This window comes from Leuresthes tenuis, unplaced genomic scaffold (assembly GCF_036924035.1).
Source record: "Leuresthes tenuis unplaced genomic scaffold, fLeuTen1.0.hap1 SCAF_8, whole genome shotgun sequence".
NCBI lineage: Eukaryota > Metazoa > Chordata > Actinopteri > Atheriniformes > Atherinopsidae > Leuresthes > Leuresthes tenuis.
This window is the reverse complement of record NW_027325362.1, coordinates 36,982,665-36,997,449: the sequence shown is the minus strand read 5'-3', so window position 1 is coordinate 36,997,449 and position 14,785 is coordinate 36,982,665. Positions and strand designations below refer to the sequence as shown.

The window sequence follows — 14,785 nt, the reverse complement described above, 5'->3', positions numbered from 1 at the left end:
CCGGCCCGTTTCCCTCTCCTCCAGAGTTTCACTGCGAGAGCAAAGGTGAGCGCACGTTTGACCAGAATGTCCAAAATAGGGAGAAAAGTAGGGGATAAATAATCTGGTGATGTTACCCTGATGTTCATGAGTTCTTCTCTGGTGAAAGAGCTCCGGATACCATCGCAAAAAACAGAGTTAAAGTGCAAAACAAAACTAAAAACACCAACACGCCGAGGCAGCCATCCGCGGCGCCATCTTGAATAGGAGGTTAGTGGTTCATGTGGTATACCAGATAAATCAGTTAGTTCTAAAAAAAATATGTTGATGAAGATTCTCAGTCATCCAGGTCATGGTAATCATAAGGGTAACTGGAATCTTCTAAATTCCACACATGGGTTGAAAAGGGTATCACTCATCTCAAACAAAGACAAAGAATGGGCAAAAAAAAATTTTCATCAGAGATTTGACCTCACAAAACACCCCTGACATATATTCATGACATGTGGAACTGCACGTCCATGAAACATTCTTGGAAAAAAGTCACCGAAACATCATCTGGTTTCTTGGGCTGCCTCATCCCATTATCTCCATCACTCTGCCTGCTGGATGATTCATCAGAAAGTAAGAATAAACTTCTCCTCACAGCCCTAACTATTGCCAAGAAAACTATCTTCACGAGCTGGAAATCAAAGAACACTGAATTTATCAATTTGGAAAAACCTGCTAGCAGACCACATCTCTTTAGCTGATCTATCATTTCCTTCCACGGACACCACTGAACCACAATCTGTCTTGTCAGCTCACATTGTTTAGATTTTTTACTTAAAACATCTGACTCAATATTGACATTAATAATAAAAATCCTTACAATCTAAATGACTATTTATGACTTACTATTCTTTTGCAATAATTATTTGTTTTTTTTTTTGTCTGCGAGCATCCTCGGGGGCTGTACTACATGGGCCTCCTGTTCGAAGGCGGTCGCCTTCTTGGGGGGCGATCCTGTCTCTTTTTGGGATTGGAGAGAATTCCATCTAGCTCCAGTACTCCCAGCATCAGATGGAGCTGGGGATCCTACATGGCGTTGTGGGTGGAGGTGTCCCTCGCTGTTCGTGGTGTCCTCCTGCTGCGGCCAGTTGTTTCTTGGACAGCCGTTTCTGGTTCTCATGGGTCATCCCTCCTGCTGGCTTGACAGTGTTTTGTTTTTTTTTGGAGGGGGGGGTGCAGCACAGGAATGTGGCGTTGTCCTCCCTTGCTGCCCCCCCCTCACCTTCTCCTGTCTTCAATTTTAATGCATCACCTATCCTTAGTCATAGTTGGGGTTCACACAGCACAGGTTTTGGGAGCACATCCTGTTTTCTAATCTGGCATTTAGAAAACAGCCTAAACTTCAACGTCACCAACACATAGGTTATGGGTTAGGGTCTCGAGGCTACTTGGGCGTGCACCTGCTCGATGAGGCCAGGTAGATACCTGGTAGATGTTTTCCATCACCTCGGTCTCCCCCTCGTATGGGTTGTGGGTTTTGCCTGGGTCACTCCAACCTACTGGTGCTTTTCCACCAAGCCCCGCCAGGATGTTTACCAACTGGATCCCCACAGGGGGTGGTGGCCCCTCCTGGCTGGGAGGTTTGTGGCGTGTGGCTCCTGGCTCTTCCCTGTGGGTTGGGCGCACCCCCTTTGCCCTGCGTCCTGGGCATAAGGGGAATGCGCCTTGCCCTGGGGTCGCGATGCGGGTGTGGGGGGTCAGGGTGCTAACCTCCCCCTACCCTTCGTACCATACCCGCGGGGCCACTGGTTTATTCAGGATGTCCTGGCTGGTACCTTTCCTGGATTCTTTTTTGTGATGGCATTTTTGTTTTCCACTGTCGGTGATTCTAGACCTTTCTGACTAAATTTTTTTGAATCAATAAACCTTGTTAGATTAGATGGTCAAAGAGGGCTGGTGAAGGACACACTCACTATCACTTGCACCTATGCACAAGAAAAATTGCATATATAAGAAAAATTGTTTCTTGCCAGACCTTGTCACCAACCATTGATATATACTATATTGCCAAAAGTATTGGCTCATCTGCCTTTACAAGCATATGAACTTAAGTGATATGCCATTCTCAATCCATAGGGTTTAATATGATGTCGGCCCATCCTTTGCAGCTATAACAGCTTCAACTCTTCTGGGCAAGCTTTCCAGGTTTAGGAGTGATTTATGTGAATTTTTTTCACCATTGTTGGGCGAGAAGGCCTGGCTCGCAGTCTCCTCTCTAATTCATCCCAAAGGTGTTCTATCGGGTTGAGGTCAGAACTCTGTGTGGGCCAGTCAAGTTCTTCCTCACCAAATTCGCCATGTCTTTATGGACCTTGCTTTTAGCACTAGTGTGTAGTCATGTTGGAACAGGAAGGGGCCATCCCAATCTTTCTACAAAGTTGGGAGCATTAATTTGTCCAAAATCTCCTGGTATAGTTCACTGGAACTAAGGGGCCAAGCCCAGCTCCAGAAAAACAATAATGCATAATGCACCCAGACTCGTCTATCCGATTGTCAGATGGAAAAGCATGACTCGCCATTCTAGAGAATGTGTCTCCATTACTCTAGAGTCCAGTGGCGGCGTGCTTTACACCATTGCATCAAACGCTTTACATTGCACTTAATGATGTATGGCTTGGATGCAGCTGCTTGGTCATGGAAACCAATTTCATGAAGCTTCAAGCTTCAGATTAGAGAAAGGTTGCTGTGCATTGATCCTATTGAAGGCATTTAGACCACCCAGATCTCAAGGAAAGGGTGATAGTGACCTGAGGCCCCTCTGCTTGGGTTATAGAGTTAGCATTAATGGGCGGCCATGCCTCAGTGATTAGAGTGGGTTGTCCAATAACCGGAAGGTTAACGGTTTAACTCCCACTCTCGCCACTCGTGAAACGCAACTTGATGAAACTGACAGCTAGAGGGGTGTCAGTCCATCTCCTTGCTACGGCCTTGAGCAAGGCACCATATCCCCCATCCTCCCCAGGCGCTGTGATTGGCTGCCCACTGCTCCAATGTATAGTATCTGTCTCTATGAGTGTGTGCATGTGCATGTGTGTTCAACAGGTGCCAACCTTGATGGGTTAAAAGCGGAGGACAAATTTAGTGTATTCCCTGTACAATACATTTACAGAATCTACAGATTCTGATCATTGGCCTGTACTTCAAGAGTACCAGAGTCACATGTAGTTATTTAGGTGTGTATCTTTATATGAGTTCACAATAATAATAGAAGTTACTTAAGATTTTTTACTAGAGCAATTCTTATGAATTCATTTATTTATCATTAAATTTATTTGATCGGGGAAAGACCAAAATACATGGATAATCTGAAAACAGCTTTTCAATGCAAATATGATAGTGAAGAGATAAGAAGTAATAAAATGTCCAAAATAGTACAAGTGTGTTGCTGAATTTAGATTCAACAGCTCTACTAAAGAGTTGAAGTTCAGAAGATTTCAAATGAGCAAGTAGAGCATTTCAAATCTTTGCTCCTTTCACAAAAAACTTTCTCAGCAAAAGATGTTTTAGAAAATCAGACTTTCCACCTGAAATAGGCCTGAGACCAGACAGTCAAACAATACGACACATTGTATGTGAAAATATCAGGATTTAAAAACAGCGAGGCCAGGCATTCAAACAGTTTCTTTCATCTTAAAGCAATAATGGTGAGACTATTGTTTTTTAGATCATTTTAACATTACTTTTAAAATGTAGCTGAGAGTTTAAAATTACATCTAAATATTTCTCCTCTGCTTCTTGCGCAGTGAGATCGCCTTTCATTTTAACATTCAGGTGCAGATGGTTAATCTTACATGAATTGATATAATATTCATCAGAGATTATAGCATTTATATCAGTTATATCATAAGGATATTTAATTACCAGATCTTTAACAGCTTAATAAAGTAATTAAATCCATTGACAACCTAACAGGTAAAAGGGACAGAGATGACGTTTTCACTAATTCTGAGTTCATATTGATCATCAATATTTATATTCTTATTAAACCGTATAACTATCTAACTACAGAAGATCTATGAAACAATTGATCTATTCTTTAAACTGAGCATCAATGTGCTTTACAGAAAGTTTTAAAGTGAATTAGATTGTTATGATATTAACAAAAGCACAGCAATAAAATGTGTGATATGTGTGTCAGATATTCCCCATGGCTTTCTTAAAGAGGAAAACAGCTGCAGTGAATTTGAGTCATAACAAGTCGAATCAAGGTTAATTTTTTATGTGCATTTAAAAACAATGGTGAACCAGAGAGCTATACAAGATTAACAAAATATGAATATTATTAGCAGTTTCTAAGCCTGTAGATAAATATTAATTCAATTAAACATTGAATAAAAGCTCCCCCCTGAGCTGTCACCTTATCGTGGTGGGGGAGTTTGCGTGCCCCAATGAGTCTGGGAGCTATGTTGCCCGGGGCTTGAAGCCCCTGGTAGGGTCACCCAAGGCAAACAGATCCTAGATGAGGGACCAGAAAAAGAACAGCTCAAAAGACTCCCTATGATGAACAAAAACTTTGGACCTCGTCATCCCTTGCCCGGATATGGGACACCGGGGCCTCCCCCCGGAACCAGGCCCGGGGGTGGGGCCCGGCAGCGGGCGCCTGGTGGCCGGGCCTGTGCCCATGGGGCTCGGTCGGGCATAGCCCGAAACGATGACGTGGGTCCCCCTTCCGACGGGCTCACCACCCGTGGGAGGGGCCAAGGGGGTCGGGTGCTATGTGAGCTGGGTAGCAGCCAAAGGCGGAGGCCTTGGCGGTCTGATCCTCGGCTACTGAAGCTAGCTCTTGGGATGTGGAATGTCACCTCTCTGTTGGGGAAGGAGCCGGAGCTGGTGCGCGAGGCTGAGCGGTTCCGGCTAGATATAGTCGGACTCACCTCGACGCACGGCTTGGGCTCTGGAACCAGTCCTCTTGAGAGGGGTTGGACTCTCTTCCACTCTGGAGTTGCCCGTGGTGAGAGGCGCAGAGCAGGTGTGGGCATACTTATTGCACCCCGGCTGTGTGCCAGTACATTGGGGTTTACCCCAGTGAACGAGAGGGTAGCCTCCCTCCGCCTTCGGGTGGGGGGACGAGTCCTGACTGTTGTTTGTGCCTATGCGCCAAACAGCAGTTCAGAGTACCCACCCTTTTTGGAGTCTCTGGGGGAGGCACTGGAGAGTGCTCCTACCGGAGACTCCCTCGTTCTGCTGGAGGACTTCAATGCTCACGTGGGCAATGACAGTGAGACCTGGAGGGGTGTGATTGAGAGGAACGGCCCCCCCGATCTGAACCAGAGTGGTGTTATGTTGTTGGACTTCTGTGCCAGTCATGGACTGTCCATAACGAACACCATGTTCAGGCATAAGGGTGTCCATATGTGCACTTGGCACCAGGACACCCTTGGCCGCAGTTCGATGATCGACTTTGTGGTTGTATCATCGGACTTGCGGCCGTATGTCCTGGACACTCGGGTGAAGAGAGGGGCGGAGCTGTCAACTGATCACCACCTGGTGGTGAGTTGGCTCCGCTGGTGGGGGAGGATGCCGATCAGACCTGGCAGGCCCAAACGTATTGTGAGGGTCTGCTGGGAGCGTTTGTCAGAATCCCCCGTCAGAAGGAGCTTTAACTCCCACCTCCGGCAGAGCTTCAACCATATCCCGGGGGAGGTGGGGGACATTGAGTCCGAATGGGCCATGTTCCGTGACTCCATTGCCGAGGCAGCTGATCGGAGTTGTGGCCGTAAGGTGGTCGGTGCCTGTCGTGGCGGCAACCCTCGAACCTGCTGGTGGACACCAGTGGTGAGGGAAGCCATCAAGCTGAAGAAGGAGTCCTATCGGGCCTTTTTGGCCAGTGGGACCCTGGAAGCAGCTGATAGGTACCGACAGGCCAGACGGGCCGCGGCTTCGGCGGTTGCTGAGGCAAAAACTCGGGCCTGGGAGGAGTTCGGTGAGACCATGGAGAACGATTTCCGGACGGCCTCGAAGAGATTCTGGTCCACCATCCGGCGTCTCAGGGGGGGGAAGCGGCTCACAGTCAACACTGTTTACAGTGGGGACGGGGCTTTGCTGACCTCAACTAGGGATGTTGTGAGTCGGTGGGGGGAGTACTTCGAGGAACTCCTCAATCCTACCAACACGTGCTCGGAAGAGGCAGAGTCGGAGAGCTCGGAGACGGGGCCTCCCATTTCTGGGGCTGAGGTTGCCGAGGTGGTCAAAAAGCTCCTCGGTGGCAAGGCCCCGGGAGTGGATGAGGTCCGTCCTGAGTTTCTCAAGGCTCTGGATGTTGTAGGGCTGTCTTGGCTGACACGCCTCTGCAGCATTGCGTGGACATCGGGGACAGTGCCTCTGGACTGGCAGATTGGGGTGGTGGTCCCCCTCTTTAAAAAGGGGGACCGGAGGGTGTGTTCCAACTATAGGGGTATCACACTCCTCAGCCTCCCTCGTAAGGTCTATTCGGGGGTATTGGAGAGGAGGATCCGTCGGATAATCGAGCCTCGGATTCAGGAGATGCAGTGTGGCTTTCGTCCTGGCCGTGGAACAGTGGACCAGCTCTATACCCTCGGCAGGATCCTGGAGGGTGCATGGGAGTTCGCCCAACCAGTCTACATGTGTTTTGTGGACTTGGAGAAAGCGTTCGACCATGTCCCTCGTGGAGTCCTGTGGGGGGTGCTCCGGGAATATGGAGTGCCGGACCCCTTGATAGGGGCCGTTCGGTCTCTGTATGACCGGTGCCAGAGTTTGGTCCGCATTGCCGGCAGTAAGTCGGATACGTTTCCGGTGAGAGTTGGACTCTGTCAGGGCTGCCCTTTGTCACCGATTCTGTTCCTAACTTTTATGGACAGAATTTCTAGGCAGAGCCAGGGCATTGAGGGTGTCCGATTTGGCGAGCTCAGAATCGGGTCTCTGCTTTTTGCAGATGATGTGGTTCTGTTAGCGTCGTCAGGCCGTGACCTTCAGCTCTCACTGGAGCGATTTGCAGCCGAGTGTGAAGCGGCTGGGATGAGAATCAGCACCTCCAAATCCGAGACCATGGTTCTCAGCCGGAAAAGGGTGGAATGCTCTCTCCGGGTCAGGAATGAGATCCTTCCCCAAGTGTTCAAGTATCTCGGGGTCTTGTTCACGAGTGAGGGACGAATGGAGCGGGAGATTGACGGGCGGATCGGTGCGGCGTCTGCAGTGTTGCGGGCTCTGCACCGACCCGTCGTTGTGAAGAGGGAGCTGAGCCAGAAGGCGAAGCTCTCTATTTACTGGTCAATCTACGTTCCCATCCTCACCTATGGTCACGAGTTGTGGGTAGTGACCGAAAGAACAAGATCGCGAATACAAGCGGCCGAAATGGGTTTCCTCCTCAGGGTGTCTGGGCTCTCCATTAGAGATAGGGTGAGAAGCTCAGTCATCCGGGAGGGGCTCGGAGTAGAACCGCTGCTCCTCCGCATTGAGAGGAGTCAGATGAGGTGGCTCGGGCATCTGGTTAGGATGCCCCCTGGACGCCTCCCTGGGGAGGTGTTCCGGGCACGTCCCACTGGGAGGAGACCCCGGGGAAGACCCAGGACACGTTGGAGAGACTATGTCTCTCGGCTGGCCTGGGAACGCCTCGGGGTCCCCCCAGAAGAGCTGGAGGAAGTGGCCGGGGACAGAGACGTCTGGGTTTCTCTGCTCAAGCTGCTGCCCCCGCGACCCGACCCCCGGATAAGCGGCAGATGATGGATGGATGGATGGATGGATGGATAAAATGAGTGAAATAAAATAAAAACATTGTTTATATGATAACAGATTGACAAACTGTGAAAAGGAGTGGGTTTAAAATAATTAGAGGTCTGAGCTGCTCTGATTTGAAAAGGTAGATTAATCCATTTATAACAGGTGGAACATTTAACTTAAACTGGAAAATCAAAGTTTAAAAGCTTACTCCAACAACAAAAAAGTAGTAAAGTACCATACTGATTTAATGTCAATGTATTATCTCTGCCAGATATAACATTTCAGGCCTATATTTTGATTTCAACCCGAGGACTTTATGTGTTGTGGCTCGACCTTGATGAGGGTGCAAAACAAGCATTCTTATAAAGAGACAGTGGACAAATAGCTTAAGCTGTGTCTACAGTTTATGGGACTTACACTACAAAGGACATTTTGAACACTTTTTCAACACCGATTCAACATTGAACTGAATTCAATGATTTGAGCTGCAATCTGGAGAGCATTGCAAGCAGAACAAAAGCCTCAGAGGGAGAGCCAGAGACTGAGAATCCAGCCATACACATCCCACAAAGAAAGAAGAAAGTGAAAACAAGTGACTTCGGTGGGGGTGACATCTATATCGGCCTTGAGGGTTCTAAGAGAACCATACCAGGTGTGCAAAGATCCACAGGAGAATGCTGGACCTATGATGAGCTTGGACATTATACAAACTGCCAAAGACCACAAAAAAGCTGATCCTCAGCGTGACCAAGGCCAGCATTGATAACATGGAGCAAGGGGTCTGGTGGATACCTGGACAGGACCAGACTTTTGTATGGAAATTAAAAATACAAATATCAATATCCAATTAAAGCAGCAAGCAGCGATGATCGGGCCCGAGCACGTGCGCACGTCGGGGTAGGCGTTGGACACCGACTGACGCGCATCGCACAGCACAGCTGTCCGTCGAGTGTGGAGCAGGCTGTGAGAATCCCATGTAAATGAAGACATCATCAGCAGGGTTTTTGAAAATTCACAGGGGGCGCTACAGAGTTATTTAGCTCCAGCCACACACGATATTCTTTACATACATATGAGGTCCTCAGCGTGGACGTTTTTGTCAAGTTTCATGACCTTGAGATGTTGATATGGCTATCAAACCACAAATGCCATAACACAACCGTCGCCGCCCTTCCACCTTTTATAATTTGGAAAATCTGATCACAACTTTTAATCCCCCATGGCTGAAGAGTAAACCCACCAAGTTTGAAGCCGTCAACATTAAATCTGTAGGAGGAGTTCGATCAAATGTGAGGTGTGGAAAAAGGCAAAATGGCACCATGGCACCAAAATGGCAATGTCTGGGCTTGACGAAGGTGTGTACCAAATTTCATCCGGCTGCTCAAAACTAAGCCCCACGTCACAGATATTTATTCATTTTCTAGGGGGCGCTATAGAGCAATTATGACGCAACTACAGTAAAACAAAATGGCGCACACATGACCCAAATAATTCTTGGTCCAAAAAACTGTGCTCGGTTAGTGAGACTAGAGCTAAAACAAATTAGCCAGAAAACTGAAGACAAAGGGGGAGCGAATAAAATTGTTGATGGATTAAGTACCTTCAGATGACATTTGTTGTGATTTGGAGCGACATAAAATAAAATTAATTGAACTGATCGGGATTAATACAAGCAGACTTATTGGTTAAAAAAACATGGTGAGAGTGACGTTCCAATATTTACAAAAGTTGCTGATGGATTAAGTACCTTCAGATGACATTTGTTGTGATTTGGAGCGACATAAAATAAAATTAATTGAACTGATCGGGATTAATACAAGCAGACTTATTGGTTAAAAAAAAACATGGTGAGAGTGACGTTCCAATATTTACAGGTGTAAAATACAGAAATCCAAGTATAGGTTAGTGCTTGATTTGAGAATATTAAATGTGTAAAGTTTTAGTGTGTGTTCGATCTGTCTTTTTAATTTTTTCCGTATATTTTTCTGGATCATTAATGTTCTGCTTATTTAGTGTTTTTCAGAGTTTCTCTGGCTGAGGACTCTGTGTTTGTTGGTATCCATACAGAGGTAAGCAGATGTTAATTTAGCACAGGGTCAAGTCATGGCTTAGAGAATTAATGTAACATGGAAAGCCAACATTGATATGATCTGTGAACTGTTCCAGGCATTGTTTTTTGCATCAAAGTGTTAATGCTGACATTCTGATGCCAGAACCATAGTTGAGGAGAATCCTTTAATGGACCCTACTCATGAGTTTGCTGATTATTTTGATTTTAGATGTGCGCAGTACGTACTCTGTGACAAGGGGAAAGGAATATAAAGGATAAAACAGTTGATTACTTCATGGCAAGTGATTTCATATTCGTTTTCAAACCCACCCACTACTACCAACATCTATTAAATACACTCATCCAAACATATACTTATAGATGGAAAGATGTGAATGGGATGAATGAGGTGTTCTGTGAGAAGCGTTTTATTCATGTATTATGGTTAATTTGAAAAGTTATATAAGAAATTATCTGAGGTTGTTTAATCTTGTGCATTTAAGTAAAACATAATATACTGAAGGCATAGTGCACAGTGCTTTCAAATACTCAATTAAAGACCTAAATTATGTCAAAGAAAAAAAAAGGATCCTGCACAATTGGCTAACATTCCAAAATTGTTAAAAATTATTACAAAATAATAAAAAGGAGAAAAGGGAGAGTATACTGGGAAGGTGGGAAAGATCTGGGCCCTTAGGTCAGAGCATGCAAGCAAGGTAACAGTGATAGATAACCAACCAAAGATCTGATGTCTAGACAAAACAAGCATGACGCTGTGACACTGGAAAGGAAAAAGTTAGCAGGCTAATAAGGCTAATAATAATTTTAAAAAATTAATGAGTTAAAAGAAATAAAGAAAGAAATAAAACCTTTGTTTTTCAAAACTTTTTGCATCACACGATGTCACACTGTTGGTACCACATGAAGTGTTTATGATTCGATTGGAGCAGGAAAAACGTAATGCTGATCCTGAACTGTTTGTGGATGGCTCAGCATCACAAAACACAGTCACTGGTAAGAATGAAGGAGAATTTAATAGAAAAGTAACTGGTGAGAATTAAGTAGTTTATGTTGAAATTTGATCTAAAGTTGAATTAAGAGAAGGCAGACAATATTTATCCTAAACAGGTTAATCAGTTACTCACTGAGAAGAAATGTCTGCTTTCTTGATGCTGTGCTGCTCCCAAAATAAGTTCTAACCACAAACATTTGTGTCCTGCAACAGACAGCAACCCAGGAGGAGAAACTGCAGTGGAGGAGTTTGGCAGAATTAACACACAGACGAGAGTCTCATCAAGGGGGATGGATGATAAAACAATTAATCATGATTTACTAAAAAAATGTTCCCAAAAATTCTGTGCGAGTCTTTTATCTTCTTTTGTCTTGTTTATTTTGTCTTGTGTTTTGTCTCTGTGTTGATGTGTTCTCTAAATGGTTCTAAGTTTTTCCACAACAAAATAAAATTGTGTTATTGCATCTCTAATTATTGCTTTACAGCATGTTGGTGAGTATTGTCCTAAAACATTGTTCATGTCAACTGGCCAGTTGTTTTGCTTTTGGGTTCATATGAAATCTTGATTGGTGAATGAACAAGGGATTAGACCTGTTAAAAGGCAATTCCTGAAAATAGAAAATTGTGAAGATGACATGTTGCATTGGTGTTTCAAAGGTGAGTCCGACAACTCTTTTCAACACAATAATAGCTGAGCATAGTATTAAAAGTAAAAGCTTGATTAATATCTCCATAAGTAACTGCAACAGGCACATTACATTTCTTTATGTTATGCTAAAAATGGTTACTGTTGTACCACAGAATAACATAATTTCTACTTTATGATGTCTTTGCTAAACAAGGGGAAAGTAAACGTAAACAAGGGGACCAAATAATGTATGCGCTACCTTCCTCCACTGATCAGGTGAGTGACTGTGAGAACAAAACGACACACGTCACCCTGGTGGCCAGAGTAGATCTCAAATGGGCTTCTCTGAAACATCCTGGATTCCTGGTGAAGATGATAAGCTCCGATACTAGAAGCCTGGGACAGAAATAATATGTCTCCATCCAGCTGCAACCATGGCAACAGTCTAACAACAAGATAAGGAAAATTAAACATATACTACAATTAATAAAGTAATTGTTCATAATTTGGGAAAATGTTTACTTGCTTCCTTCTAGGGGGCAAAGAATGTATCTCAAGCTTTCGTCTGTACATTAAAAATGTTATTACGAAATTATTTTAGTGTAGGGAATGGACTAATAGGACATTTGTGAACAAGACTGATTTTCACATATCAAGAAGTGCAGGTACTCTGAATTACAATTCTGTTCATTTTCCAAGTTTAAGCTCCTCATTGTTCAGGTGAAATAGGGTCAAAGTCTTTCACTGAGGTAGACCGTGCTCACACCTCAAAACAACTTTAAATAGTGACTAGGGTTAATGGTCTTTTCAAGGATTCAAACATAAAACAGTCAATCAGCAAACCACTGCCTGCCTTCACTATACAATATAACAATGCATATGAATAACCAAGCATATGCTTAGTCATTCCTTTGTCTATCTAGTGTTGAATTATGATGTCTAGTTGGTTTGCTACCCTAGTATTTTCTCCAACAGATATGGTCGTATACTCTATACTTATTGGTGTTAAAGCTCTTATATCTCTTTCATTGTGAAAATAGTAATGTTAATTAATACTTATGAAGTTTTATTGCTGTAACACATTCATCTTGGACTCTGCTGCTTTTCTAAACCGGACAACTCTATAACGGTGTGTGCTGGTCATTTATATGTCAAAGTCAAAGTGTTTCAACCTAAAAGTGAACCTACTTGATTTTCCATTTGAGAGGAATTGACCTTTTGCAGACCCCATAATACCAGTTTTGGGCCAACTCCACCCTCTCCCTCAGTGGAATATGAGGATATCTGCAATAAAAGAGACATGAATAAATGAATAAACATGAATATGCTATACGAGTCATTTTGAAGGCTGAACATTACTGTGATGGTTAAGATAATAATGTTCATTTGATCCTCTCAAATATCAAAACAGATTTGTTAAATGTCACTTACAGTGACTTACAATCTATATCTTCTTTAGGAGGGAACAGACAAAAAAATGTATTGTGCAGTTTTATACAAACTGTGGATGTGTTTTTCATTCCTATCACATTAAACTGACAAAAGTTGTTTCAAGAGTAAGTTCTGACACAAATTACAGACAAATTAGACAACTGCAATTTCAGCCTCCATTCTAATACAATGGACGTTCGTTTGATTTAGTTCACTCGTGGTAATTCTAAATATTTCTTAAAACACTCATTAAGACAATAATTTTCACTAAAGAAAAAGCCCAATTGTGATTGCTGGTAGTGATGTCCATGGATTATGTCAAGGAAATGGGAGAATTTACCATATTCATACCATCAACATTTAAAACCATTTAATAAAAAATAATTAATATTAAATGTTGTGAGTTATATAGGATAAGCATTTTTAGCTCAGGCAAGGACAGTTAATAAATAACTGGACTACAATTATGTTACTATTCAACTTTTAAAAAACTGCTTTTAACAACAGTAGATACTGACTGGATTGAAGACTTTTCATTACAGGAGCTGACTCAAACTAAAACAATCCTCAAACTTGCACACATTTTGAGCCACAAAATGGTGGTTAAGAGACAAACTAGTATCTATCGTTTTCCGGTCATCATTTCTGACCGTATCATGTAAAATTTAAATCTAAATTGACATAACTTTTTTTTTTTTTTCTCCTTACTTTTAAATTATATTTCTGTTTTGAATACTGTATTGCCTATTATGTGTAGCACAGCTGGGGGATTTTGCCAGAAAAAGCATTTCCCTGGGTGTTGTACTAAGTAGAACTGCAAGAGACCAATAAAACTCTTAAGACCCAAAACAAGAACCTTCTCATAGATCCCTGGTGTATCTTGATGGGGTTTACTGTGTCTTCAATGTAAAATAATAGAGCATCAGGGTGCAGCAAAGGTTTCTTGGAAATTGGTATGGCCAAATCTCAGCCAGTGCAAAAGAATAGGTGAAGTTAATAGGCTCCCAAAAAGATGAAATGTCATTAAGGTCCTATGGTGCAGCTGACTTGCATGTTCGATCTTAGGATCAATCTACAGTGTTGAAATTTAGTTAAAAGTCCTAATCAAGTGAAATGTGCCATGTTTAACAATTTAAGTAAAACTACATTATCTGCCTGCAGCTAACATCCAGGAATTCATTACTAGATAGTCATTAAGAGATGGTGGGTACACGACAGGGGTACATGGTCACTATTCCACAAACAGTTGTGTGGCCAAAGAAAATGCTGATGAATTCTATTAGTGTAACTGAATGGGCACACAGTTATCGTTCAATTGTGCTTCAAAACAAACAAAGCAGCTTTCTTATTAGTTATCTTACATGTCCGTCCCGTTCCAAGTAATTCCGGTGTTTAGAAAATCCCTAGCAATCTTCCTCCAAACAACATCCTGATTTACAAAGCGATTGGTTATTTTACAAACTTGAGAGAGACGACTGAGAGATTTGTAATCCAAATAAGACAAGATATGATAAAGGACATCTTCAGGCAGCTGAGAAAAAAGCATGGTCACAGCGGTGATGTTCCCTCTTCGCACGCGCTATGTGCTGGTTTAGGTGGGAGGTTGTGTTAACTCACAAACTATGGTAGTCTGTAAAAACGGCTGTTAAAACGAGTAAACAATGCTCCGTCTTTCAGAGAGCAGAAACCCGGAAAAAGCAGGAAGTCATTCGGTGACAGCTGATGACGAGAAACATACGCGCTGCAACGTCATGACGTGGTTCGTTGGGGGTTTTTTTTGGTATAGCGCTTGAACATACAGATACATAAATGAACAGATAAAGTAAAATGAATGAATGAAAAATAATGATAATAAAGGAAAAAAAAGGAGAAAAACTGAACCTCTCAATCTTTTATACTTTTATACTTATAAACTTATACTTTACTTTATACTTTATGTTGATCCGCACTTTCATCT

The 14,785-nt window shown here is 43.3% G+C and overlaps 1 protein-coding gene across 3 annotated transcripts in view; it reads right to left on the bottom strand.

Moving 5' to 3' along the window:
- Nucleotides 1-14,536, bottom strand: part of fbxw4 (F-box and WD repeat domain containing 4) — a 102,396-nt gene extending 87,860 nt beyond the window's left edge. For 2 of the 3 annotated variants that reach the window (XM_072391620.1, XM_072391621.1), the window contains exons 1-3: nucleotides 14,190-14,536; nucleotides 12,586-12,681; nucleotides 11,657-11,842 (exon numbers count right to left, since the gene is read on the bottom strand). In XM_072391620.1, the coding sequence (XP_072247721.1) occupies nucleotides 11,657-11,842; nucleotides 12,586-12,681; nucleotides 14,190-14,374 (467 nt within the window). In that variant the 5' untranslated portion in view covers nucleotides 14,375-14,536. The remainder of the gene's footprint in view (nucleotides 1-11,656; nucleotides 11,843-12,585; nucleotides 12,682-14,189) is intronic. The other variant, XM_072391622.1, reaches the window with a different exon arrangement.
- Nucleotides 14,537-14,785: the final 249 nt, after the last annotated feature.